This window comes from Hyaena hyaena, unplaced genomic scaffold, assembly GCF_003009895.1.
Source record: "Hyaena hyaena isolate Hyena2069 unplaced genomic scaffold, ASM300989v1 scaffold_70, whole genome shotgun sequence".
NCBI lineage: Eukaryota > Metazoa > Chordata > Mammalia > Carnivora > Hyaenidae > Hyaena > Hyaena hyaena.
The window spans coordinates 652,874-680,264 of NW_024080701.1; the positions used below are offsets into that span (position 1 = coordinate 652,874).

The 27,391-nt window shown below is 42.7% G+C and overlaps 1 protein-coding gene and 1 non-coding gene across 4 annotated transcripts in view; both read left to right on the plus strand.

The window, feature by feature from the left end:
• The first annotated feature begins 2,949 nt into the window (after positions 1 to 2,949).
• LOC120232313 lies at positions 2,950 to 3,056 on the plus strand. Its single transcript, XR_005528539.1, has one exon. It is a non-coding gene; the product is annotated as a U6 spliceosomal RNA (small nuclear RNA).
• A 7,738-nt stretch (positions 3,057 to 10,794) lies between these two features.
• Positions 10,795 to 27,391, plus strand: part of EIF2AK4 (eukaryotic translation initiation factor 2 alpha kinase 4) — a 97,895-nt gene continuing 81,298 nt past the window's right edge. For all 3 annotated transcript variants that reach the window (XM_039232828.1, XM_039232829.1, XM_039232830.1), the window contains exons 1-2: positions 10,795 to 10,987; positions 24,286 to 24,398. In XM_039232828.1, the coding sequence (XP_039088759.1) occupies positions 10,844 to 10,987; positions 24,286 to 24,398 (257 nt within the window). In that variant the 5' untranslated portion in view covers positions 10,795 to 10,843. The remainder of the gene's footprint in view (positions 10,988 to 24,285; positions 24,399 to 27,391) is intronic.

The window sequence follows — 27,391 nt, forward strand, 5'->3', positions numbered from 1 at the left end:
ACAAAGGGGACCTACAGTAAGGCATATGTAAGGCAGGGTGCAGATCCTAGCAGGAATAGACACAACAACAACAAAAAAGCCGTCTTTTATGGGGTCTTTCAGTTTCCCTGCCTTAATGGGAAATGGAGTAGAAAATGAGCAACCTCTGGCTCTTAGATAATGCTGTTACAAGCAATATTCCTCTCCCATAATGAATAATATAACTAAGGCATTGTCCCAACTTAAAAACAGCTGTGTTCCCAAAGTTCTTAAATCAGTTCTTTAGCACTCAGGGTCCATTTTCTGGCTGAAATAATAAACATAATGATAGGGCTCTCAGAAAGAGTGAGGACAAAAAGAGGGAGTGAGAGGCTCTAGAGATTAAGGACTCCCAAGGAGGTCTTACTTAGGCTTTAGGACTACCTTCTTCAGTCTCCAGGGCATTTAAAAGAGCCAGCAATTCTTCCTATGCCAGTAATTCACTCATTTAACAAATGTTAATGCTTCTGTGCTGGGAATGCAGGAATACAATAGTGTGGAATACAACAGTTTCTCATAGCTTTCTCCAATCACCTTTCTCAATCATATACCTACTGGAATTTGCTTAGGGATTTTCCTTCTTGTAACCATGTGAAATAGACATGATGGTTAATTTTATGTGTCAACTTGACTAGACCACTTGAGTTGCTTAGATATTTGGCCAAACATTATGCTGGGTTTGTCTATGAGGGTGTTTCTAGGTGAGATTAATATTTTAATCCCCAGGAGTGCCTGGATAGCTCAGGCAGTTAAGTGTCCGACTTCAGCTCAGCTCATGATCTCATAGTTCGTGGGTTCAAGCCCTGCATCAGACTCTGTTCTGACAGCCTGGACCCTGCTTTGGATTCTGTGTCTTCCTCTCTCTACCTCTCCCCTACTCATGCTCAATCTTTCTCTCTCTCTCTCTCAAAAATAAATAAACATTACAAAAAAATTATTTTTTAAATTTGAATCTGCAGGCTGAGTAGAGAGTCCTGTCTTTACTTTGGGTGGGTCTCATCCGATTAGTTAAAGTCTGCCTAGAACAAAAAAGGTAATAGATCATTTTTAAAAGCCTATTTCCTGCTCTGTTTTTGTTTTTTTTTTGTTTGTTTGTTGGTTTTATAACTATGGTGTAGTGATAGGCAAAATTTGCGTGTGGGTGCTGATAACAAATCTTTCCATACTTACAGACTATAATAGGATTCATCTATGTATCATATGGTTTCACTCATATGTGGAATTTGGGAAACACAACAGAGGAATATAGGGGAAGCAAAGGGAAAATAATATAAAAATAGAGAGGGAAGCAAACTAAAAAAGACTCTTAGATACAGAGAACAAACTGAGGGTTGCTGGAGGAGTGGAGGGTAGGGGAATGGATTGGGTTAAATGGATGATGGGCGTTAAGGAGGGCACTTTTGGGGGTGAGCCCTGGGTGTCAGATGTAAGAGATGAATCATTAGGTCCTACTCCTGAAACTAAGACTACACCTACACCGTATGTTAACTAACTTGAATTTAAAGTTTAAAAAAAAAATGTATATATATAGACGGGGTGCCCGAGTGGCTCAGTCGGCTGGGCATCCGACTTCAGCTCAGGTCATGGTTTCATGGTTCCTGAGTTCAAGCCCCGCGCTTGGGGCTCTATGCTAACAAACAGCTTAGAGCCTGGAGGCTGCTTTGGATTCTGCATCTTCCTCTCTTCCTCCCCCTCCCCTGCTCATGCTCTGTCTCTCAAAAATAAATAAATGTTAAAAAAATTTTTTTAAAATATGATTCATCTATCTTCAAAAGAGTTCCCAGATTCCAACTTTCTTGGGCATTTATTAATTATTTTTAATGTTTTTTATTTATTTCTGAGAGAGAGAGACAGCGTGAGAAGAGGAGGGTCAGAGAAAGAGGGAGATACAGAATCTGAAACAGGCTCCAGGCTCTGAGCTAGCTGTCAGCACAGAGCCTGACATGGGGCTTGAACCTATTAACCATGAGATCATGACCTGAGTAGAAGTCGGCCGCCCAACCAACTGAGCCACCCAGGGCCCCCTCTTGGGCATTTATTAAACAGCAAGCAGGAGGGGGCTTAGATAGGGGGAAGAATAGATGGAATAGGATTTAGGATAATTACAAAGCCCAAAATGTGGGGGTAAGTGAAGAGGAGCCTGGGATTATTTTATTTTTCCTCCTTTCTCCCTTTCCTTTCTTCAGTGAGGATCTCCTCCTCCGCCTCCTCCTTCTTGTCCCTGACCCCATAGCCTCACACAACCCATGTGGCCTCTCATGAAAGGTAAAGAGAAGAGAAAAACTGGAGAAATAGGAGTATTTTGAGTTGGTAAGCCCAAGCAGCAGCATGCCTAGTAAAGGGTCCATATGGCCCCAGGCTACCCACCTGGAACCAGTCGTTCTGTTTCCACATGGCTATTTCTGTGCCTATATACGACATGCCTGATGCACATTATTATGTTACTTTTATTGGGTTTCAACACTATCTTACTCTCTTCTCCCAGATACACAGAAGACTACTTTTCTTTTCTTTGCAAGCTGCCCTTGCAAGTGGGCAGGGTCATGTGACTATTATGACTAACGATATGTGGGCAAAAGTGACAAATCCTTTCTGGGCCATGGTAGTGTAAAGCTGTTTGTGATCCTCAAGTCTCTCTGCTGCCCTGTCATTGCAGTAGTGGAAGGGGCCTGGGTTTGAAATGGAAAAGCTAAAACATGGGCTCAGAAGTAACCTATATTTCTGAATCATCATGGAGGATTGGGGGAGGGCAGGAAAGTCCTGGTGAACCACCCAGGCCCACAACAAATTTTGTATGAGTGAGAAATAAACCTTGATTATACTAAACAACCAAGATTTTTAGAACTGCTCAGTATCATAGCATAACCCAGATTATACTGCCAGATATAATTACGAAAACTGGGGCCTGCATACTTAAAAAAGCACAAACTTGTGCTCACTTCGGGAGCACATATACTAAAATTAGACAAATACAGAGAAGTTTTGCGTGGCCCCTGCACAAGGATGACACACAAATTCATAAAGTGTTCCATATTAAAAAAAAAAAAAAAAAGCACAGACTTTATTTTATTCCTGAGGAATGGAAAGTATTGAATCAGGACTTTAAAAAATCTCTGTGTATATAGGGGCACCTGCATGGCTCAGTTGGTTAAGTGTCCAACTCTTGGTTTTGGCTCAGATCATAGTGTCATAGTTCATGCGTTTGAGCTCTGCACGACACTCCAAGCTGAGAGCATGGAGCCTACTTGGGATTTTCTTTCTGCCTCTCTCCTGCAGTCTCTTATGTCTCTCTCTCTGTCTCTCTCTCAAAATAAATTTTAAAAATCCTTGTGTATATTGGTAGTGGCAATAAGGATATCCCATATCCTTGTAAAATAAAACTGGTGACTGATAATAAAGCCTCTGGGTATCTTTAAATTGAACTATTGGTTTTTTTCATGTCCAAAACCACATTGGTTTCTAACAAATTTATGTCATTTGGAGAGTACTTAAGCTTAGTGCATGTGATAATCTAATTATTTTTTTCCTGGAAACCAGATTGTCTCTTTATATCGGCAAACCTACCAACTCCCTCAAGATAAAATATTCTAGTATAGTGGAGGCAAAGGGGACAGCATGAATGTTGAAGTCAGTTGGATCTGGGTTTGAATGCCTACTCTGCCATTTCCATTTGTGACACTGGGCAGTTAACACAATCTCTCTAAGTTTAGTTCCTCATCTACCAAATAAGGATAAAAACACCTGTTTGGGAGACATATGGCTGGCCCAGGCAGTACAGCATGTGACTCTTGATCTCAGGGTCATAAGTTTGAGCCTCTTGTTGGATGTAGAGATTACTTTTTTTTTTAATTTTTAATGTTTTATTTATTTCTGAGAGAGAGAGAGACATAGCATGAACAGGGAGGGTCAGAGAGAAAGGGAGACACAGAATCCGAAACAGGCTCCAGGCTCTGAGCTAGCTGTCAGCACAGAGCCCGACGCGGGGCTCAAACCCACAACTGTCAGATCATGACCTGAGCCGAAGCCGGACGCTTAACCGACTGAGCCACCCAGGCGCCCCGAGATTACTTTTTTAAAATGTCTATTATGTAAGGTTATTTTGTGGACAATAAAATATTGAAGTAATGAAAACCTCTAACAGTATCTGGCACATTATAGGAAATCAATAAAAGTTAACTATATAAGATCCATTTCTGCTTAGTTACACTTAAAGAAAACAATATCAAAGGGGAAAAATAATTCTCTTTGTATATTTACGTGAAATACTGCCAAACAAGCCTCGTATTTCAAAAAATGTGAGAACCACCTAATTTGCAATTAGCAAAGGACAGTGTGGCTTTGGAAAATTTTACTTGAAGATTTAGAAGTCCAGAATTTGCCTTTACGTTATTAGGCTAAACATGTTTACTTTGTGGTTCTTAGTTTTTAGTATGCTAAATTACCATCAAAGCAATAATCTGTTTAAAAGATAGTCTTCCCATGTATTGTAAATTATCACAATATGTGGATTGGGAAATGGTTTTCTACTGATATGAATCATGAATATATCTAATTCAGTTTCCTAATTTGTAATAGTCCTTGCACTATTATTTAATAAATTGCTATTCAATTCATAAAGAATATCTGGGAGGTGGAAGCTTTAATACTCCCCTCCCCCAGAGAGCCTCACTAATTTCACACATACATGCACATCCACAAAGTAGTCATAAAAAAATCCCTAACTAGTTATTTAATAGCAAATATGCCCAAATTAAAATATATATGAGTATTGGGGCGCCTGGGTGGCTTAGTCGGTTAAGCGTCTGACTTTCGCTCAGGTCATGATCTCGCGGTTAGTGGGTTCGAGCCCCGCGTCAGGCTCTGTGCTGACTGCCAGCTCAGAGCCTGGAGCCTGTTTCAGTCTGTGACTCCCTCTCTCTCTGACCCTCCCCTGCTCACGCTGTCTCTCTCTCTCTCCTAGAAATAAATAAAACATTAAAAAAAAAAATATATATATATATGAGTATTATTACCTTTAAAGGAATCACTTTTGGAAGCTGTTTAGCTGTTGAAGACTATCAGGACTTCTCAACATCTTTTTGTGACTCCAACATCACTTTGTGACTTCAGAAGCTGGCACATTCTTTCCTATATCCCTGATCATAACAAATATATCCTTTAAGAATAAATTTGATTTTTTTTTGAAAGAGTCAAAAGTTACCTAGGACCTATTATGATGAGTTAAATGATCAAGATAGTAATATCTTCTTTGCTAAAAGATGAGATATGACTATCAAATACTATGACTCATAGTCTGACTAAGAATTAATGGCACAGGATTGGAATAAAAGTATATACTTAGCTTACTCCAGAATTTAAAGGACAAGCTTCATTAGGGTATATACATGTGTAAATGTACACAAATACCCACAAAGTAATTAAAAGTCACTAAGTAACTTTTATTTCATACTTTCCTGAACAGCAGGAGCTACATTACCTCTCCTGTTTCTGGCTGCCAGGTCACCAAGCTGCAAGAACAAATAAGTGCTTTTACTTCCTAGATGGAGGAGAGAAAGAAGGCAAAGCAGGAAAAGTATTCAAGGAAGTAATGGCTGAAAAAAATTCCCCTATTTGGCAAAAATCTAGAGATCCGAGAAGCTTGGTGTAGCAAAAATCCACACCAAGACACACCATAGTCAAACTCTGGACACTAAGGCAAAAAAAAAAAAAAAAAAAAAAAAGAAATGAAAAGAAGGAGAAGGAAGAGGAGGAGGAGGAGGAGGAAAGGAAAAAAAAGAGAGACAACCTGGAAAGTAGCCAAAGAGAAATACCACATTACCTATAGGGTGAAAACAATGTGAATGACAGCAGATTTCTCATTGAAACTGTATGGGTCAGAAGGAAGTTGCAAAACAGGTTTCAAGTGCTGAAAGAAAAGAACTATTGACCCAGAATTCACCATCCAGTGAAAATAACCTTAAGGAATGAAGGGAAAAGGGATTGTGGTTTTTAAGATTTGGGGTACAACAGCCAATCTGCGAGCTTTTCCTTGGGAAGTTAAAGGTAAATGGTAAGATCAGGAGAGGTACTTTGGGGAAGCAGGGAGTATATGGGGGAGCAGACACTGTTCCTTGAGGAATTGATCTAAGGGTTTAGAGAAGGTCTGGAGAATAAGAAAATTTGGAAGTATTCTGAAAAGTTCTTTGTAAACCCCACGTATACAATGATACTGTTAACAGGCTGGGTGCTCCAAGAACTCAGAAGTTATCTCCCAGGGTTGACCTAAGGGCCAGTCTTTCCTTTGCATGATACAGAGTTTGTACATCCCAAGCCTCCTGAGCTAACTAAATGACAGAGAGCAACGAAATGCAAAGTGTGGACTTTATTTAGATCTTGATGTGGAAAATTAACAAAACTAAAAAACCCCAAACACACTGTAAAACTAAGTAAAACAATGACCTTTTTCTTTGAACAGTTTATTAAAGTATAATTGACATATAATAAATCGAATATACTCACATCGTACTGTTTGGCAGTGATATATGGATACATCTGTGAAAACATCACCACAATCATTCCAGTTTTAGTATTCGCGCTGCTGAGGACAGCATACCATCACCACAATCAAAATAATGTCTATATTCTTAAGCCCTAAGAGTTTCTTCTTGTCCTTCTCAAATCCCTCCCTCTGGCTTATCCCTAGCATCCCTATCCCAGCCAATCACTTCTTTTCTATTACTAAATTTGTTTTCTTTATTTTTTTTAATGCTTTTTATTTATTTCTAGGAGAGAGAGAGAGAGAGACAGCGTAAGCAAGGGAGGGTCAGAGAGAGAGGGAGTCACAGACTGAAACAGGCTCCAGGCTCTGAGCTGGCAGTCAGCACAGAGCCGGACGCGGGGCTCGAACCCACGAACCGCGAGATCATGACCTAAGTGAAAGTCGGACGCTTAACTGACTAAGCCACCCAGGCGCCCCTAAATTTGTTTTCTTTAGAATTTTATATAAATGGAGCATAGTGTATGAATGTCTGGCATTATTCACTCAGCACAATTACTCTGAGATTCATTTATTTTATTACCACATGGATAGTGTTCTCTTTTTTATTGCTGGAGAGTATCCCACTGTATTGATGTATCTCAATTTATTTTCAAATGCTGTTGATAAGCATTTTGGATTGTTTCCAGTTTGGGGATTAGGGTGTCATGGACATTAATATATACATGCTTTCATATCTCTGGGTTAAAAACCCAAGAGTGGAATAGCTGTGTCCTATGGTGGGTATATATTTAATTTTTCAACTAAAACTCCATGATAGGACCTAAATGTAAGACCTAAAACTATAGAATCTTTTGAAGAAAATATAGGGAAAAATCTTTGTGATCTTGGGTTAGGCAAAAATGTTTTGTCACTATAAAACACGATTCATAGGAGAAAAAATTGATAAATCTGAACTTCCTCAAAAGTAAGAACTATACATGGAAGGGAGGTGGAAGACAAAAAAAAAAATGTAAAGAACAACGCTTTTTGTAAAACGCTGTTAAGAGAATGAAAAGGGAAGCCACAGACTGGGAGAAAAGCTTTATAAATCATACATCTGATAAAGGACTTACTTTGAGAATATATAGGGGATTCTCAAAACAAAATGATAAGAAAACAAATAGCTCAATTTTTAAAATGGGCAGAAGAGGGACCCTTGGCTGGCTCAGTCAAGGTAAGCATGTAACTCCTGATATCAGTTCAGGTCTTGATCTCAGAGTCCTGAGTTCAACCCCATTTTGAGCTCCCTGCTGGGCATGGAGTCTACTTAAAATAAGTAAATTTAAACAAACAAACAAACAAATAGTACAGGTAGAAGATTTGAACAAAAATATATGAATGTCAAAATAAGCACATGAAAAGATGTTCATCATTAGTCGTTAGGAAAATGTAAATTAAGACCCAGTGAACTATTACCACACATCTATTACAATGTTTAAACTATACAATACCAATTACTAGCAAGGATGTAGAATACCTAGAACTCTCATAAACTGATGGGAATATAAAATGGTACAACCGCTTTGGAAAATGATCTGTCAGTTTCTTTTGTTGTGAAACTTCTACTTTGAAATATCCTCAAACTTACATACAAGTTACAAGAATCATCCAAAGAACTTTCATATGTCCTTTAACTAAATTCCCCAATAGTCCTTATTCTACCTGTGACTTATCATCTCTCCCTCTATTTTCTGAATCATTTGAGAGCTAACTGCATATTCCTATTACCCATTAAGGCTGCAGTGCAAATTTCCTATTAACAAGGGCATTTTTCTAAGTGACCAGAGTACAATTAATGTCAGGAAATGAATACTAATACACTCCCGCCATCTAATCTACAAACACCACCCCCCTCAAATTTTGCTGATTGTTTTGATTATGTCATTTATAGGTCCATCATCTAGTACAGATGCTTTTTTTTTTAATTTCTGAGAGAGAGAGAGAGAGAGCAGGGAAGGGTCAGAGAGGGAGGGAGACACAGAATCCGAAACAGGCTCCCGGCTCTGAGCTGTCAGCACAGAGTCTGACATGAGGCTGGAACCCATGAACTGTGAGATCATGACCTGAGCTGAAGTCGGACACTCAACTGACTGAGCCACCCAAGTGCCCCCATCCAGTACAGATTCTAATTTTAGACAAATAGAAAATTTTGAACATGGATGAGTATTAAATGATGTTAAACAATTGTTACATTTTTAAGCTGTAAGGATGATACTATGTTTGTACAATAGGAAAAAATGGCTTCAAGTGGGGGAAGAATGAAAACAGTGGCTGTTTTTTGAACTATGGAAGTAATTCAAGGAAGAGATGATAGTGATTTGAACTAAGTGGTAATGGGAGGGAATGGAGTAGATAGACTGAAGAAACAGACCACCTGGATGTGAAAGTTGAGAGAAAAGGAACACAGAATCCCACTTTGTTGGCTTGGCCCAATGTGGCCAAGGTGGCACCATTTACCTAGATAGACAGCAATGGGGGTAAGAAAAGAAAAGAAAAGAAAAAAAATAATCAGAGGGCAGGAAGGAGAAGACGGTTTGAAGAGGACTTGGGTCAAAGGAGTGCACTTGTGTTATCACATTATCTGAGCCAGATATGGGTGCTATTTAGGCCAGAACTGAGTGCATAAATGACAGCAAGATACCTAAGGAATGATTACTTAGCAAACAGTATAGGGGTAGGAAAGGTATATAAAGGAAGTGTCACTAAAACCTGAAGCCTAACTTGAGGTAATATGATTATTCTTTTTTGTTTGTTTGTTTAATGTTTATTCATCTTTGAGAGAGAGAGAGAGAAAGAGAGAGAGAGAGAGAGCATGAGCTGCGTACAGGCAGAGTGAGAGAGAGGGAGATACAGAATCTGAAATAGGCTCTAGGTTCTGACCTGTCAGCCCAGAGCCTGATGAAGGGCTTGAATCCAGGAACCACAAGATCCTGACATGAGAGCCAAAGTCTGAGACTTAACCCGACTGAGCCATCCAGACATCCCTAATATGATTATTCCTTTTTTTTTTAATTTAAAATGTGTATTTATTTTTGAGAGAGAGAGAGACAGACAGACAAAGCATGAGCAGGGGAGGGGCAGAGAGAGACAGAGACAAAAATCCAAAGCAGGCTCCAGGCTCTGAGGTGTCTGCACAGAGGCAGATGGGGGGCTGGAACTCAGGAACCTTGAGATCATGACCTCAGCCAAAGTCCAAATCTCAACCAACTGAGCTACCCAGATGCCCCTAATATTGATTATTCTTAATTGATGTGCAGCATTAGTAGGCAAATGAAAATGAAGTTCGATGACAATGTCTGGGTAGATAGTTTATCATATAAACTTGAAACAAATATGACTAGAGGCTAGATATAATAGAAAGATCTCCTAAATCCACATTAAGTAAACTGGCCATAGGACATAATTCTCCTCATGGGATTGTGAGATGCCTGAGTGAAAGGAACTTTTCAATTGAAATTGCAGGATGGTACTGGAGATTCTTAAAGATGGGAATGTAGGGACAGAGGGCATGCATGGCATGTTGAATCCATCGTTAAGGGGATGAGTTTGGGGGCATGAAGCTGAGGGGATGGGGAGTAGAGGTCAAGATCTTTACTCCTAGTAGTCTCCTGGAAAGGTTCAAGGTTAAACCCCAAGTAACTTGAAAACCCATCACAGTCTGCCCTTTGAGTTTCTTCTCACTACCTGTGCTAGGATAAAGAAGTCCTGGGGCGCCTGGGTGGCTCAGTCGGTGAAAGCTCCGACTTTGGCTCAGGTCATGCTCTCGCAACTTGTGGGTTCGAGCCCCGCGTCGGGCTCTGTGCTAACAGCTCAGAACCTGGAGCCTGACTTCGGATTCTGTGTCTCCCTGTCTCTCTGACCCTTCCTACTCATGCTGTCTCTCTCTCTCTCAAAAATAAAGAAAAACATTTAAAAAAAAATTATAAAAAGAAGTCCTAGGCATTTCTGTTAAAGAGACTTATTTCGTGAAAACATTTGGCCTTATCATTTCATTCTCACTGATTTCTCAAGTCCACGTCCCTGCAGATTTCTTTGCTCTAGTTCTCGCGCCATACCGGTGCAAGGCCGCATAGCGGCCACTTTCCCTGGCTCGCTCTCTCTCTCGGGCTCCTCCCGCAGCTGGAGGCAATTCGGGGCGCTTCGCTCGGCCCCGGGCCCGCCCCCGGCAGAGCCCCGCCTACGGACCCGCCCCCGGCAGAGCCCCGCCCACTGGCTAGTCAGTGGAGCCCATCCCAGCTCAGCCCTGGAGCCCGCCCCGGGCCCACCACCGCCACCGCCCGGCCGCCCGGCCTGGGCCTCCGCGTCGCCATGGCTGGGGGCCGTGGGGGCCCCGGGCGCGGCCTGGACGAGCCGCCGGAGAGCTACCCGCAGCGGCAGGAGCACGAGCTGCAGGCTCTGGAGGCCATCTACGGCGCCGACTTCCAGGACCTGCGGCCGGACGCGTGCAAATCGGTAGGAACGTGGCTGGTCCGGGCGGTGCTGGCGTGTTGCGGCCCAGCCTTTACTCCCTGACTTCCCCCCGTGCAGGCCCGGCCCTACCTTGCAGACGCCGAGCCACAGGCCATTTTTTGGGATTCTTCAGTCGTTTCGTCTCTCGCGACTCCCACCCACGCTTACGTTTCGTCCTTGCCCCCTCAGCTGCTCGCGGGTCTCCGGAATCCCCACCTGGGCCGAATTCTTTCACAGCCTTTTCCCCAGGTCGACTCCCCCCTCCCTTACCTGACACTGCTTCTCATTTCCACTGACACCCTGTAACATCTCTGCCTGCTTCCAGTCTTGTCCTTTTTTTGCCCCTGAAAGCCCTTGAATTTGATACAATAGCGTATCAATTGCAACTTTGTTCTGGGAACGCTTTGGGGGACTTGCACACACCTTACTGATCCCCCTAATTAGAATGCCCTTTAAGTCTCACCCTCCCTTGTGTTCGAGACTATAAACCGTGTTAAACCCCACTGTACTCCCCAGGTGTCCTCACTGTTTCCGAGGTGGAGGAACTTCCTTGAAGGCACTTAGCAGAGACTATATAGAATATATTCATCTTAGTGTAAGGCGAGTGCAGAAGGAGTGTGCTGCTTTACACCTTTTAAATGACATTTGGTTTAAAATATTATTTCCCTTTCTGTCATGGACTAAAAGCTCATGATAAGCTGTTGACACTGACGGTGTTTCCCCCGTTTTTGGAGAATTATCTCTGAATATTGTCATTTAACAAGTAGGACCTTCCTTCATCTGCCTGTAATTCCTGCATTTGACATCCGCTTTATGGACACATCCAGGATCGCCTTAGCAAACATTTTTTCTGCCTTAGCAAACATTTTTTCTGCCGCCTTTAGAGCCAAACCTCCCTCTCTCTCAAAGGGCTTCTTCTTTCATGAAATATTTATTGTTCCAGCCATCACGTAAACAGCCCAGGGCAAAATAGATCAAACCTGTCCTCAGGGAGCTTACTTTTTTTCTTTTTTAAGTGTTTGTTTATTTTTGGGAGAGAAAGAGAGAGCGCCTCAAGCTTGGGTGTGAATGGGATAGGGGCCGAGAAAGGGGGACGGAGTATCCCAAGCTGGCTCTGCTGATAGCAGCCAGCCTGATATAGAACTTGAACTCACGACCCCTGAGCTCATGACTGAGCCAAAGTCAGAAGCTCAACCATCTGAGCCACCTGGGCACCACAGGGACCTTACTTTTCTAGTGCTTAATTTCAAGACTTTGTTTTTAAACTGAAGTAGTAAATATGTAACTATCCCCCTTATAGTAAAATTATAACATAACATTCTGGAGATCTGGTAAGCTGTCTTTTTAAACACTGAGAATCAGGAAGTAGGCCCATTTAACAGCCAAAATGGGAGTTACAAAGTGTACCCCCTGGACTCCAGGCAAAGCCTGTAAGACTTCTCTTCAGAGCTACTGTATTTACTCTATACATGCTTAATTATCAAGTTCTAAGGCCTCAGAAAAACGAAAGGAAAAAGGAGCTGCTGTGTGTGTGGATATCAGTTATCCCAGAGTTTACAGTTGGTAGTCTCTGTAACAAGATAGAAGATTAACTAAAGCAAACAAAAACAATAAAAGGTTGGGAGAAGAATTCAGACAGATGTGCGGCTCCTCGCCCATAGTGAACAGCCTCTATACTTTCATAGGCGTTGCTGGCAAATAACTGATGGCCATTAACAAGAATCAAAAGTGTAGTCATTCAGCAAGTACTTGTTATCACCTGCTGTTTGCCAGGCTTCAGGGAAGGTTTATGCAGGTCCACAGGCCTTTCTCCAGAACCCTGGAGACCTGTGGGTTTCAAAATTCAGAAGTGTTTTGTGTCACGTCCCTGTGTGCACATTCCATACCTTACCTAACACCTTACTTGGTGTGGGGAGTGGCAGGGCCAGCATCCAAAATTAAACACAATGAAAAGTGAATGTTCAACTATTCACACTGACTGGGATAAATAAAGCCTTTTAATAGCCTCATGTCCCGCTGCCAATTTGCTGCCAATTTTGCAGCAGAATTTATTGGCCTGAATAAGATTCAGGTTTCTTTAAGTCTTTTGGGGGATGTGTTCTTATGTAGATTTCAGTTTACGAGCATATATATATTGCTTTTAAATAAACATTTTGGGAGTGAATGCTAGAAATTATTTTATATACTAAAGATTGGATACTACTAGGTTAAAATTTAATTTAGAGTTATAGGTTTATAAGTTTATTATTAATTACTTTGGCTTATTTTCCATGTCAGCAAAGGTCTGTTTATTTATAATTTGATATCTGTCTACTGCAAAGTTCTTCCCAACAGTTTGCTTCTGTCTCTGGACCTCCCAGTAAGTATATGAGGGTCCTTGTTTTTCTATATCGTCACCAATATTGTTCATATCAGGCTTTTTCATCTTTGCCAGTAGGTGGATGAAACATCTTTTCCTGCTTTGTTGTCTATTTTATTTTATTGTATTATTTTATTTTATTTTAATTTATTTTATTTTTTATTATTATTGGGGTTTTTTGTTGTTGTTGTTGTTGTTGTTGTTGTTTTTGGTAATGTCTATGCCCAGTGTGAGGCTCGAACTCATAAACCTGAGATCAAGAGTCACACGCTCAAGGGGCGCCTGGGAGGCTTAGTCGGTTAAGCGTCCGAGTTTCACTTAGGTCATGATCTCGCAGTTCGTGGGTTCGAGCCCCGCGTCGGGCTCTGTGCTGACTGCCAGTTCAGAGCCTGGAGCCTATTTCGGAGTCTGTCTCCCTCTCTCTCTGACCCTCCCCTGCTCACGCTGTCTCTCTCTCTCTCTCCTAGAAATAAATAAAAATATTAAAAAAAAAAAAAAAAAGAGTCACACGCTCAACTGACTGAGCCAGCCAGGCACCTTATGTATTATTTATTTTCTTATTCATTTGTCAGCTTTTTTATGTTTTAACAATTAGCATTATAGGTCATATATTGCAAATATTTTCTAATGAACCATGTACATTTTGATATTTATGTAATTTATGCAAAAAACCCCTTTAATGTAGTTTAAATGACCTATTTGTTTTATAGTCTCTCCCCCCTTTTTTTTTCTTGAAAAGACTTCCCCACTCCAGTATTACCAAAAAATGAAGTCTTCAAGGTTTTCTTTTAATTCCTTTTTTTAAATGTTTCTATTTATTTTTGAGAGGAGGGGGCAGAGAATGAGGGAGACAGGACAAGAAGTAGGCTCCCAGGTGACAGCAGAGAGCCTGGTGTAGGGCTCAAACTCACCTACCGCTAGATCATGACCTGAGCTGAAATCAGACACTTAACTAATTGAGCCACCCAGGTGTCCCTTCTTTTAATTCTTTAATGACTTGCTTCTTATTTTTTATTTTATTTATTTACTCATTTATTTTTGAGAGTGGGGAGGGGCAGAGAGAGAGGGAGAGAGAGAATCCAAATCAGGCTCCCTTATCAGGCTTCTTTATCCATTCATCAGTCAGTGGACATTTGGGCTCTTTCCATAATTTGGCTATTGTTGATAGTGCTGCTGTAAATGTTGGGGTGCATGTGCTCCTTCAAATCACCACTTTTGTATCCTTTGGATATATACCTACTGGTGCAATCGCTGGGTCATAGGGCAATTCTATTTTTAATTTTTTGAGGAGCCTCCAAACTGTTTTCCAGAGCGGCTGCACCAATTTGCATTCCCATCAACAGTACAAGAGTGCTCCCCTTTCTCCATATCCTGGCCAACATCTGTGGTTTCCTGAGTTGTTAATTTTAGCCACTCTGACAGGTGTGAGGTGGTATCTCAGTGTGGTTTTGATTTGTATTTCCCTGATGATGAGTGATGTTGAGCATTTTTCATGTGTCTGTTAGCCATCTGGATATCTTTGGAAAAGGGTCCATGTGTTTTGCTCATCTCTTCATTGGATTATTTGTTTTCTGGGGTGTTGAGTTTGATAAGTTCTTTGTATATTTAAAAAAATTTTTTTTAATGTTTTATTTATTTCTAGGAGAGAGAGACAGCGTGAGCAGGGGAGGGGTCAGAGAGAGAGGGAGACACAGACTGAAACAGGCTCCAGGCTCTGAGCTGGCAGTCAGCACAGAGCCCGACGCGGGGCCCGAACCCACGAACCGCGAGATCATGACCTAAGTGAAAGTCGGACGCTTAACCGACTAAGCCACCCAGGCGCCCCCTTTTTTTTTTTTTTTTAATTTTTTTTTTTTAATGTTAGTTCTTTGTATATTTTAGATACCAACCCTTTATACCTCAATTTGCAAATATCTTCTCCCTTTCCATTTGGTTACCTTTTAGTTTTGTTGATTGTTTCCTTTGCTGTGCAGAAGTTTTTTATCTTAATGAGGAGAAAAGAGACACATTGTTAAACCAGTTTATTTGGGTGGGCCTGAATGTTAGGAAGTGGCCAGAGAAAAGCACCTCAGACTCCGCGGTGGGGATGTCTGGGGACATGGCTGGGGGTTCCTCTAGAACATTGTAGGAGAGTGTCTGGCTTCCAGATCCCCAGGAGATCTTTTTATGCTGCTTTCATTTCCCTTGCATTTTAATCTTTGAAACAAATTGGTTTTTTTCTCTTGTATATTTTATATTTTGTATATTTTGTATCTGATACATTCTCCATTGTGCTTTCCTCTTCCTTAGGGCTTTCAAATTTTTTTGGTTATCCCTTTATTTGCCTGCAGATATTCCAGGATTTCGTTATTTCCTTGTGTGTTAAGTCAGAGAATTTGACCGACACTGTTCTAATAACCATTTATCTTCCAGATGCATGAAGGAGCCCTACCTACCCCCTCCCCAGCACATCCTGATTGTAACATCATTGTTAATGGAGTCCTGTTCAGCTCCAGGACTTCTTGAATGCTCTATCGCGAGCTGATGCTTGATATCCTACACATAGCTTGTATAAAAGCCTCTTTTCACGTTGAGAGCCCTCTCAGTTTGCTGAAGGAAAACCTAATAGTCTGTTTTTATCTCTAAAGTCACTGTTTCTTAACTGTTCTTTTTCTCTTAAAAAAATTAAGTTTGGCTGCATCGTATAGAAAACTTGACAAAATTTGGTTTGCTACATGCAGAAGTCTGGGGTCTAGGGCTTTTTCTAAATTGCTGTTCATCGCCCAAAAGGACTGTCTGAGCTTCAACTATCCTATCTGCTTTCCAGTCAGCAGGAAGGAGATAGGGATGAAGAAGTTGCATGTTTTATAGTTCTTTCATCTTAATGACCGGAGATTAACCCAGTGTCCACACTCAGCTGCAAAGGAACGGCTTCCAGCTAAAAAAAAAATCAGGGGCTCTATTGCCAAGAAATAAGGAGAGAATGGATATTGGGGTAACAATTAACAGTCTGCTGAGAAATACCCTGAAGTTTATGTCCTATGGAGAAGAAGATCATTCTGATCCGGTTAATTGTGAGCCAGAGATAAAGACCAGATACCTGAGGGCACCTGGGTGGCTCCGTTGGTTGGGGAACCAGACTCTTGATTTCAGCTCAGGTCATGTCTCACAGTTCGTGGGTTCGAGCCCCATGTCGGGCTCTGCACTGACAGTGTGGATCCTGCTCTGGATTCTCTCTCTCTCTGCCCTCCCTTGCTTGCACTCTCACTGTCTCTCTCAAAATAAAAAAAAAAATAAACTTAGGGGCTCCTGGGTGGCTCAGTTGGTTAAGTCTGACTTAGGCTCAGGTCATGATCTTGCAGTTTGTGGGTTTGAGCCCCGCATCAGTTTCTGTGCAGGCAGCTCAGAGCCTGGAGCCTGGAGCCTGTTTCAGATTCTGTGTCTCTCTCTCTGCCCCTCCCCCGCTCATGCTCTGTCCCTCTGTTTCTTTTTTTTTTAATTTTTTTAATGTTTTATTTATTTCTGAGAGAGAGACTGTGTGAGCAGGGGAGGGTCAGGGAGAGAGGGAGACACAGAATCTGAAGCCGACTCCAGGCTCCCAAGCTAGCTGTCAGCACAGAGCCCAACATGGGGTTCAAGAACACAAACTGTGAGATCATGACCTGAGCCGAAGTCGGACGCTTAACTGACTGAGCCACCCAGGTGCCCCTGTCTTTCTCTGTTTCAAAAATAACCAAAAACTATTAAAAATTTAAAAAAAAAAACTTAAAAAAAAAAAAAGTAGACTTCTGGTAGCTCAGTGTCCCGCTCTTTGAGCTGGTTTTACTTGTGTTGTGCCTGAATCGCGAGTCCCAGAGACCTCCAAGGAGCCAGCACCGATGCAAGTACAAAAGGGTCTTTATTACAAGCTCGAGCAGGGGCTTACCAGCCTGCTGGTGTCATGGCAGCAAGGTGAAGCAAAGAACAATAGCGAACAGGGTTTTTAAGGAGTAAGGGATGGGGATGTTACAGTACATGTAGCATCATCACATAAGCACTAATTACAATTACAGCTTTGACCATTCAGTATCTGTGAGGTGTTCATTACTTTTGGTGGGACCCAATCATGACTTTTGAGAATCTTTTGAAAATGAACAATTGTGAAGTGAGTTCAAAGGGCCCATGTGGGGTTCAGACAAGTGGTGAGAAATTGGCTAGTTTGTATCTGCAGTTCCCAGCCTTGACTCAGACCATAGGAATGTTTCTTTTTTTTTTCTTTTTGATTAACTGAACTGAGGGCGGTCCGAGGATGGCTTTAGCCTTGAACAGTCTGAGGCTTTTCCTGGGACTGGGACTGGGGCTACGTGCAGCTTGAGGTTTCTCTTAATGGAGGACGTAATTTTTGGCTCTTCACTTGGTACTCAGATCCAGAACAGGCTGTTAGGTTTTGTCAATAGTATGTAATTTCTCAGTGGCCTGGTCTGTTCCTTCTTTCAAGCCACCATCTCTGGGCTCATGCACCTCATAAATCTCAGCAACTTTTACGCATCCAGGAGTCTCTTCACTTTGCTACAAAACTCCTTCCTCCTTCCTTACAGTTTGTTTTGGCATTACCCGGGCTGATCACCATTACCACTGCCGTGCTGCCTGTGTCGCGTTGTGGAAATAACAGAAACATTAGACCTGCGTGGTGTTCTCTGGCTGGTCCAGCCTAGGAAGGTCTGCAGGGTGCTTACAGCTTCTTTAGGCCCCAGTGATCGGTATACGATGTCCCCGCCCCGTGGTCCCAGGGACTGGCCCAGGAGCCTCCTCCGCTGAGGCTTGCCAGCAATCCTTACCCGGATCCACTGTGCTTTAGGAAGTATTCCCTTTAGTAAAGAATATCTTCAACATGTGTAATCCCCCAGCCGGCCTCTTCTTTCTGAAGCTTGCTTCCTGTTCCCGTGACTGTGGGCATACGGTGAAGGGTTCTCTGTACCATTTCCTGGAAGGCCTGGTTACCTTCACATATGCTTTCCACTTCCTACCTGAAGATGAAAGGGCATGTGAAGCCAGATTTGCTATCTTACCTTTGCGGGGATACCTCACTTCATGTGGTTGTCTGTCACTTCATATGTTGTCTGTAGGTTGTAAGTTCATTTCCATCGTGGGCCCAGGAAAGACCTACCCTTTGGTGTGCAGCTGTAGTTTCTACTTATACAGCTTGCTGATCATTTTAGTTCTACTTATATTGACCTAATTCTTGTCCCTTGAAGCTACAGGGGGCTACTGTAATTTTGTTGCTTCAAAAACAGAAGATCTGCTGTTAACTCCAAGGTGGTGTGCTTGCATTATAACTTCTTGGCCTACGTGTTGTACACTGGGCTGGTCAGGTGGTCAGTATTTTACTTTAAGAAAACCATATGTAGCATTTCCCCTCATTTTCTTACCTTACTTTTTTTTTTTTTTTTTTTTTTTTTTTTTTTTTTTTTTTTTTTTTTTTTTTTTTTTTGCCTCTTGTAAGCTGTCAGTCAGTACGGAGTTAGAGTAATATTCTCACTGGTTTGTTCTGAAATAAAATTTTCACTGGTCAGCAGCCAAGTGAAAAAATGAAAGGCAGAATAGTCTGTAAGTGAAGATTTATTGTTTTTATTTCTATTCTTATTTTTTTTTAATTTTTTATTGTTTGTTTACTTTTGAGAGAGAGAGAGAGAGCATGAGCAGGGGAGGCGCAGAGAGAGAGGGAGACACAGAATCCCGAAGCAGGCTCCAGGCTCTGAGCTGTCAGCACAGAGCCTGACACAGGGCTCGAGCCCATGAACTGTGAGATCATGACCTGATCCAAAATCAGACCCTTCCTTATTCGACTGAGCCATCCAGGTGCCCCATATTCTTCTTTTTTTTTTTTTTTGAAGATTTATTAATATAAAATAAATTGATCCCCCTCCTACTTTTGATACTGAAGCTTTCTTTAGTATATAATAAAGAGGGAGTAAAAATGTATTTTCTTTTTTCTTTTTTAAAGTAAGCTCCCTATGCCCAATGTGGGACTTGAATTCACGACCCTGAGATCAAGAGTCGCATGTTCTACTGACCGAGCCAGCAAGGAGCCCCCCAAAAAGTATTCTTTTGGCAAAATATGTTAGTGATTATATTGTCTCTCCAAACTTTGTGGCCTGTGAAATGAGAAAGGCTGTGATGGCTCGATCTGGTGGAAAAAGCACTGGTAAAATTGTTAGTCTAGCCTTTCTCTCAATTTTTACGTCTGTAAAATGGAGATCTATAACCGCCCTACTGTGCTGGATTCTTGTTAGAAAATTAGTAACAGTAACACAGCAAAGACTGGTTGGTAAGCTTTACTTCAAAATAATTTCAGCTGGTGTTTGCAGGTAGGGTTAACATATAGATACACAAGATTGACCCTGAATAAGCAACTGTTGAAACTGTATGGCAGGCACATGGAGTTCATTGTATCGTTACCAGCTCTTGTTTGAAATTGTCCACAATAAAAAGTTTTTCCAAAAGTGAGTGTGTAAGAAAGACTGACTGGTCAGGGCAATACTCTTCCCTTTTCTTCCTAGCAACTAAGTATCTTAGCTGCATTTAGCAGCTAAATGCTTCCTATGCAAAGTTCTTCTGTCTGGTATATAGAGCAGGGAACGGCTGGCCAGCCCTGGTTAGAGGGGGACCAGGAGGCCTGGAGCCCTGTTAGTTCAGTCTCACGCTCAAACCTTTGAGGCTCCTTCGAGGAAATCCACCAGCCTCTCCCTGCTTTGTCTCCTCTCTCTCTCTCTCTTTTAATGAAACTTTATTTTTATTTTTTTTATAAATATTTTTATTTATTTCTAGGAGAGAGAGAGAGACAGCGTGAGCAGGGGAGGATCAGAGAGAGAGGGAGATACAGACTCTGAAATAGGCTCCAGGCTCTGAGCTGGCAGTCAGCACAGAGCCCGACGCGGGGCTCGAACCCACGAACCGTGAGATCATGACCTAAGCAAAAGTCGGACGCTTAACCGACTAAGCCACCCAGGCGCCCCTCTTTTATTGCAACTTTAAATGCTAGTTTTATTTACTGCTAAATGTACAAAGGACACCAGTTCAATACTATGCAGTAAAACAGTTACATAAATCCCAATATTAAACAATAGCATATGGAATAAATCTAAAGCAGAGCACCATGTGCCTTCAAAACTGATTAATATCACAGAACACAATTCAGACAATTCTTAAGAAATCTGAAGAGGTCGCTCTGTTATTCTAAAGAAGCGCCCCTTCTCCGGTGTGTCTCTCTTGTGCCCAGGAGCCCTCGCTATCTGCCCCCCGCCAGATCCTAATTTTGTCTCTTTCCAGTTCTTCTGTAATATTCCCGTGGACATCTCACATGCTCGAGTATCTCTCCTCTTTAGAGACACAGCAAGAGATTCCTCCCTTGACTTCACATCCTCCTCTGTCTGTGGCCCCGTTCGTTGTGCACTTAATGCCCAAACCCAAACCCCATTGAAGGACTTGTCTAGACTTACCAAGTCCTCTTCCCACCTCGCGTTCACTCCTCATCACACCAGGATCTGCGTTCGGTGCCTGTGGAGTCTGCTCTTGGCAAGGTCACCTACAGCCCCGCGTTACGCCAGCAGTGGATGCTCTCGGCCCTCCTCCTCCTCCACCTCAGGAGCATCTGGACAAGACACTTCCCTTCTGTTTCCGCCCTGGAGGCCCAGTCTTTTTGTCCACTTTATCTCAAATACACCTTCTTTCTCCTTTGCTCCCAACACAGGCTCAATTGTTACAGTAGCTTTTGGCTTGTGCTCTTACTCTACCTTCTTCATTCCTTACTCAGCCACCAAAGTGATCTTTCAAAATATATCTTAGGTCCTATCATTCCCATCTTAAAACCCTGACAGATATTTTACCCGGCTGACAAGGCCCTTTGTGACCCATCACACCTGTTTGACTTGGTTTCCCCTCTCCCGCTTATGTTCCAGACGCGCTGGCCTCCCTTTGGTTTTTGGAACACATCAACTTCTTGCTCACCTTGAACCTCTTGACGTGCCCTTCCCTTGTCTGGAATCCTCCGTCTCTGGCTTGTCTCAGCTTAAGTGCGGTTTCCTCATATAGGTCTTCCTCATGCCCGACACGTCCAAGTATGTTCCCTCACGCTCTCACTGCCGGTCACTCTCTAATTAGAGTGTAGGGTGTAGGGAGACAAGATTTTACTTTTGTCCGCTCAGGGGTCTCTGGCTAGATCTGAGAATTTAATTGGTAGGAGATGAGAGATTAACAGAAAAATGGCATACAGATTTTTACATGTAGACAGGAAACCCCATAGGTAAACAAAGACCCCAAGAAGTGGCCAGGCCTACGTGTTTAGATGGTAGGCTGAACAGAGAGGCAGATGTGGGAAATGTTAGTTAACATATCTGGGCAGACTAAAGAAAGACAAGAGTCATTTAACCAAGTTCTGTTTGTACAGAAATCTCTCAGCCTCGATATTCTTGTCTCTGGTAATGAGAAGATTTCCTTCTTCTCAATATAGGAGGGCATCTTTAACATGAGAGTTTTATCGCCTGATTTCTGGAAGAAAAGAGGTTGGAGGGCCTTTCTTGCACCTTCTGTTTTTAAGAATCCTTAGCTCAAACTGATGCTTCTGCCAAAGTGGGGTATTTTGGGGTGGCCTATTCCGTCACCCTTCAAGGACATCACACCTCCTCAGCCGCACTTTCTGACCTTGAATTTACGTGTTTATAGTTTGTTTTCCCGAGTTCGGTGACACCTGAAAGCAACCACGTCTGTTTCCTCACTTCTGTGTGCCAGCAGCGCCCGACAGAGCAGCCCCCAATAAGAGTGGGTGATGAGGCGCGATGGGTGAATGAGTAGATGACAGACCTCCTGACTCACGGGGTGTTTAACCCTTCCCAGGACCACGTGCACAGAATTGTGTTTTCCCAAGCCTTTATGCAGCCTTCAGCAAGGATTCGGATAAAGCTACAGGGAAAACTAACCTTACATACAGAGAGTGGATGAGAATTTTGTTTATTAAATAATTCAGGGTATCGTAGGTTGTAAATATATGTTAGAATTTAGTGTTGCTGAGAGCTTTCTTGCCCCTAAAAGAATATTTATGCCTTTTCTGGGAAATGTGGGATAATGTCACATTTTCCCTTTTTGCCTTGGCTCCCTGTATGTTTCAAGACCAAGTCAAGGCTCACACAGCAGCTCAGGATTGGCACTAACAAGGGAGCAGCTAAGGAAAGAGACACAGATTTGGGAGTCAGGGTTGGATCTGAAATCCAGCCTTGTTGCTCTATATCTCTGGGCAGAAAACGGAAACTTTCTGAGCCTGAGCTTCCTGCTCTGTAGAACGGAGATGGGGCTTGCCGGACAGAGTCGGTGAGGTGCCCGGACCAGGAGAGTACACGTTTCTTCCCTCAGCGTCCCTTCTCGCAGGATGTATAGATACTATCAGCTGCCTCAGACCGTATGTGGAAAAAGCACATTTAATAAGTTAAAGAACAGTAATTAGAATATTAAGTTATTTGGCGAAAAGCAGTCGAGTGAAAGAGTGTCCAAGTTAGAAGAGGCATCAGATTTCCATGATAAGGTTTTCACTTGTTAGTATCTCATTATTCAAATTCCAACTGAAATTCCCCCAGCTCAAGAGGCCCCTGACAACACCTGACAATATTTTTATATAAATATAAAAAATATTTATATATTTTTAAAAAAATTTTTTAATGTTTTATTTATTTTTAGGAGAGAGAGAGAGAGACAGCGTGAGCAGGGGAGGGTCAGAGAGAGAGGGAGTCACAGACTGAAACAGGCTCCAGGCTCTGAGCTGGCAGTCAGCACAGAGCCCGAAGCGGGGCTCGAACCCACGAACCGCGAGATCATGACCTAAGCGAAAGTCGGACGCTTAACCGACTAAGCCACCCAGGCGCCCCAAATTTTATTTATTTTTAGGAGAGGGAGAGAGACACAGCGTGAGCAGGGGAGGGTCAGAGAGAGAGAGGGAGTCACAGACTGAAACAGGATACAGGCTCCAGGCTCCGAGCTGGCAGTCAGCACAGAGCCCGACGCGGGGCTCGAACCCACGAACCGCGAGATCATGACCTAAGCGAAAGTCGGACGCTTAACCGACTAAGCCACCCAGGCGCCCCAAAAATATTTATATATTTTTTAACGTTTACTTTTGAAAGAGAGAGAGCGCACAGGGGAGGGGCAGAGTGAAGTGGGGGGGACCGAAGATCTGAAGCAGGCTCTGGTGCTGATAGCAGAGAGCCTGATGCAGGGCTAGAACTCATGAACTGCGAGATCATGACCTGAGCCGGGGCTGGATGCTTAACCAGTAAGCCACCCAGGCGCCCCTGCCTTATTTTCTTTCCAGCACTCATCACTACTGAGAACACTCATTTGCCTTCTTATCCATATTGGCCAGTTGGGCGCATGTCTGTCTGAATTTACCCCTGTACTCCAAACCTCTAGATCAGTACTCATGCATAATCATATGAACGGCACTCAGTAATGTCTATTGAATGAATGGGAGCTACATGGAATGTTTTTGTTCACTCCTTAGATAACTTTGGAAGGGGAAAATGCAGTCTCTCTGGCACAGGTTTTGTTTTTAAACCACACTTTAGGAGGGGCGCCTGGGTGGCTCCGTCTGTTGAGCATCTGACTTTGGCTCAGGTCATGATCTCACGGTTCGTGGGTTAGAGCCCCGCGTGAGGCTCTGTGCTGACAGCTAGCTCAGAGCCTAGAGCCTATCTTTGGAGTCTGTGTCTCCCTCTCTCTCTGACCTCCCCTGCTCACCCTGTTTCTCTCTCTCAGAAATAAAATTAAAAAAATAAAATAAAAATAAACCACACTTTAGGAAAAGATTACTGAATACCTATATAAAAGTATGACAACATATAATATTTAAAAAGTAGAACATTTGAGCTGGATGATCATTATCTTAATGCTAATGGTTGGCTCTCTTGGGTGGAAAAAACATTTTCTTTTTCTCTTTTAGGTCAATGAGCCCCCTGAAATCAATTTAGTTCTGTACCCTCAGGGCCTGACTGGTGAAGAAGTATATGTGAAAGTGGATTTGAGAGTCAAATGCCCACCAACCTATCCAGACGTGTGAGTACATTTATAAACACCTTTTGATGTGACACCACTTCTCTGTTGTGATGTCATGGAAACTGACATTAATGGTATTTTCTCCTTCCAGCCTCCATTCCATTTAAAATTTCATTTCCTATCACCTATATTTCATCAAAACTACATTAGCAATAAACATTTCTATGAAACCTGTTTCATAAAAACAGGTAAGTCTGTTTATAGCTGAAGAAGTCACTTCAGATAATGAATATTTGCTCCATGACTAATTATTCTCTTTTTCTCTTGTGTTAATTTTTTTCTTTTGTGATATGTTAATTTTTAGTATATGTGCTGCCAAAGCGAGCACAATGTGATATGTTAATTTTTGTTTAATTCTTACTATATTGGAAAGAGGAATAGTCTAGAAGAAAAGGATAGGGGCACCTGGGTGGCTCAGTCGGTTAGGCGTCCAACTCTTGATTTCAGCTCAGGTTGTGATCTCATGGTTGTGAGATTGAGCCCCATGTCGGGCTCTGGGCTGAGTGCAGAGCCTGCTTGCGATTCTCTCCCTCCGTGGCCCTCTGTCCCTCCCATGCTTGCATGTGTATGTATACGCATGCTCTGTCTCTCTCAAAATATAAATATAAATTAAAAAAAAAAAGATAAAGGTGTGAGAATCAGTAGAGCCCTTGTATATTTAGTTTTAAAATATAGTTGGCATTAAAAAAAATAAAATAAAAATAAAATATGGTTGGAAAAAACTTAGAGTAGCAGTAGCTTTCTGGGCCTAATAGGAGTTTTACTCCCTGGAGGAAAAAGGAGTTCTGAGTCACCCTGTTACTAGGGCACGGCTGATGAGTCTCTGCTCTGCAGGGCTGGCCCACGCCCTGCGGGGTGTGCTGTATCCCTCACCCTTCCCACTGATGCTAGAAGTGCTGTTCAGTCTGAGAGACAACCACAAAACCCCACCCATTTTCAAACTCCCCTGGAAGTGTAGTGCCTCTGGGTGAGAACCACTGTTAGAGCAGAAGCATTGGCAGTCAGTCATCAGGTATTGTCTTTTTTTTTTTTTTTAAATGTTTGTTGAGAGAGAATGAGAGCGCGTGCGTGTATACACACACACACACACACACACACACACACACACACACACACACACGTGGGAGAGGGGCAGAGAGAGGGAGTGAGGAGAATTCCAAGCAGCCTCCAAGCTGTCAGCATGGAGCCCAATGCAAGGCTCACTCCCACAACCCTGAGATCATGACCTGAGCTGAAATCAAGAGTCCAACGCTCAACTGACTGAACCACATAGGTGCCCTAAGTATTGTCTTTTTGGAGTATATGTATATTCCGTATATCTTTCCTGAGACATTCCACACAGAAAGGCAGATTGGCTTGGGTGATATTTGTGGTTTGAGCTTATTGTGCAGGATCCAGTGAAGGAAAGCGACCAATAAAAGGAGGCAGCGCCTCACAGAGTGGGTGGTAAATTTATGGGAATTTGTTATCCACACAGGTGACAGAGATGATGAAAATATCAAAAGGTCAAGATGAGCTTCTTGAGGGGCGCCTGGGTGGCTAAGTTGGTTAAGCGTCCGACTTCAGCTCAGGTCATGATCTCACGGTTCGTGGGTTCGAGCCCCACGTCGGGCTCTGTGCTGACAGCTCAGACCCTGCAGCCTGTTTCAGAGTCTGTGTCTCCCTGTCTCTCTGACCCTCTCCTGCCTCATGCTGTCTCTCTTTCTCTCAGAAATAAATAAAAAACATTAAAAAAAAAAAAGATGACCTTGAATTTAGTAACCCACTTTTGCCTCTAACACTGTGCCTGGAGTAGATATAAGTAGGTTTTTAGAAAGTTAATTAATGAATTAGTTAAAGGGCAGTTAAGTTTATGAAAGAAAAATAAGGCAACATCTGTCTAGGTTTTATTTTGCCTGACACTAAAGAGGTGGTGTCTTTTCTGACAGCTTGGTTTAGTTTTGACACAACTAGCCATGGTTTGTTGTTGTTGTTGTTTTTGTTGTTGTTTGAGAGAGAGAGGGCACAAGTGAGTGGGATGGGTGGGAGGCAAAGAGAAAGGAGGGGTAGAAAGAGAGAGAGAGAGAGAGGGAAGCAGGGCTCACCTGATGTGGGGCTTGCACTCACCTGAAGCAGGGTTCGTGCTCACCTGAGCTGGAGCACAAGCACCCGGAGCTGGCTCGAGCTCATGGTCCGTGCAATCATGACCTCAGCCTAAGTCACATGCTTAACCAACTGAGCCACCCAGGCGCCCCACAAACTAGCCATGGTTATTGCAGACCTCAGGTTAAGGCCTCAGCTCCACATAACTTCAAACCCCAGTTTGAAACCGTACTTCGGATCAACCAGCCATAAATATGGGAGCTCCTTCAACCCTGTCCTCAGGTTTGGGAATTTGTTGGAACAGCTTGTAGAAGGCAGGAAGGCACTTTGCTCTGTTAATTTCCAGCTTACTATAAAGGATAGTAAGGACCCACCAAACAAAAGAGGTATATAGGCAAGGAGGTTAGAGAGGCTTATGGAGTTTCTCTGCCTTCTGCACACTGACAGGTATTCCCTGTGGGCACAGTCACCCCTGATTGAGAACCACTGCGCTAGGGGACCATTCTGGTAAATCTTGATGTGTCTAATTGATAAAAATACTATGAGATGATTGATTGATTTTATTTTGAGAGAGAGAGAGAGCATTCGTGTGTGCCAGTAAGAGAAGGGCAGAGGGAGAGAGAATCTCAAAAAGGCTCCATGCCCAGCATGGAGCCCAACTGGAGGGTGTGATCTCATGACTGTGAGACCATGACGTGAACCAAAATCAAGAGTCAGACACTCAGGGCACCTGGATGGCTCGGGCAGTTGAGTTTCTGACTTTGGCTCAGGTCATGATCTCACAGTTTGTAAGTTTGAGCCCAGGTAGGGCTCACTGCTGTCATTGCAGAGCCTGCTTCGGATACTCTGTCACCCTCTCTTTCTGCTCCACCACCCCCCACCCCCCACCTCTGTCTCTGCCCCTTCCCCAC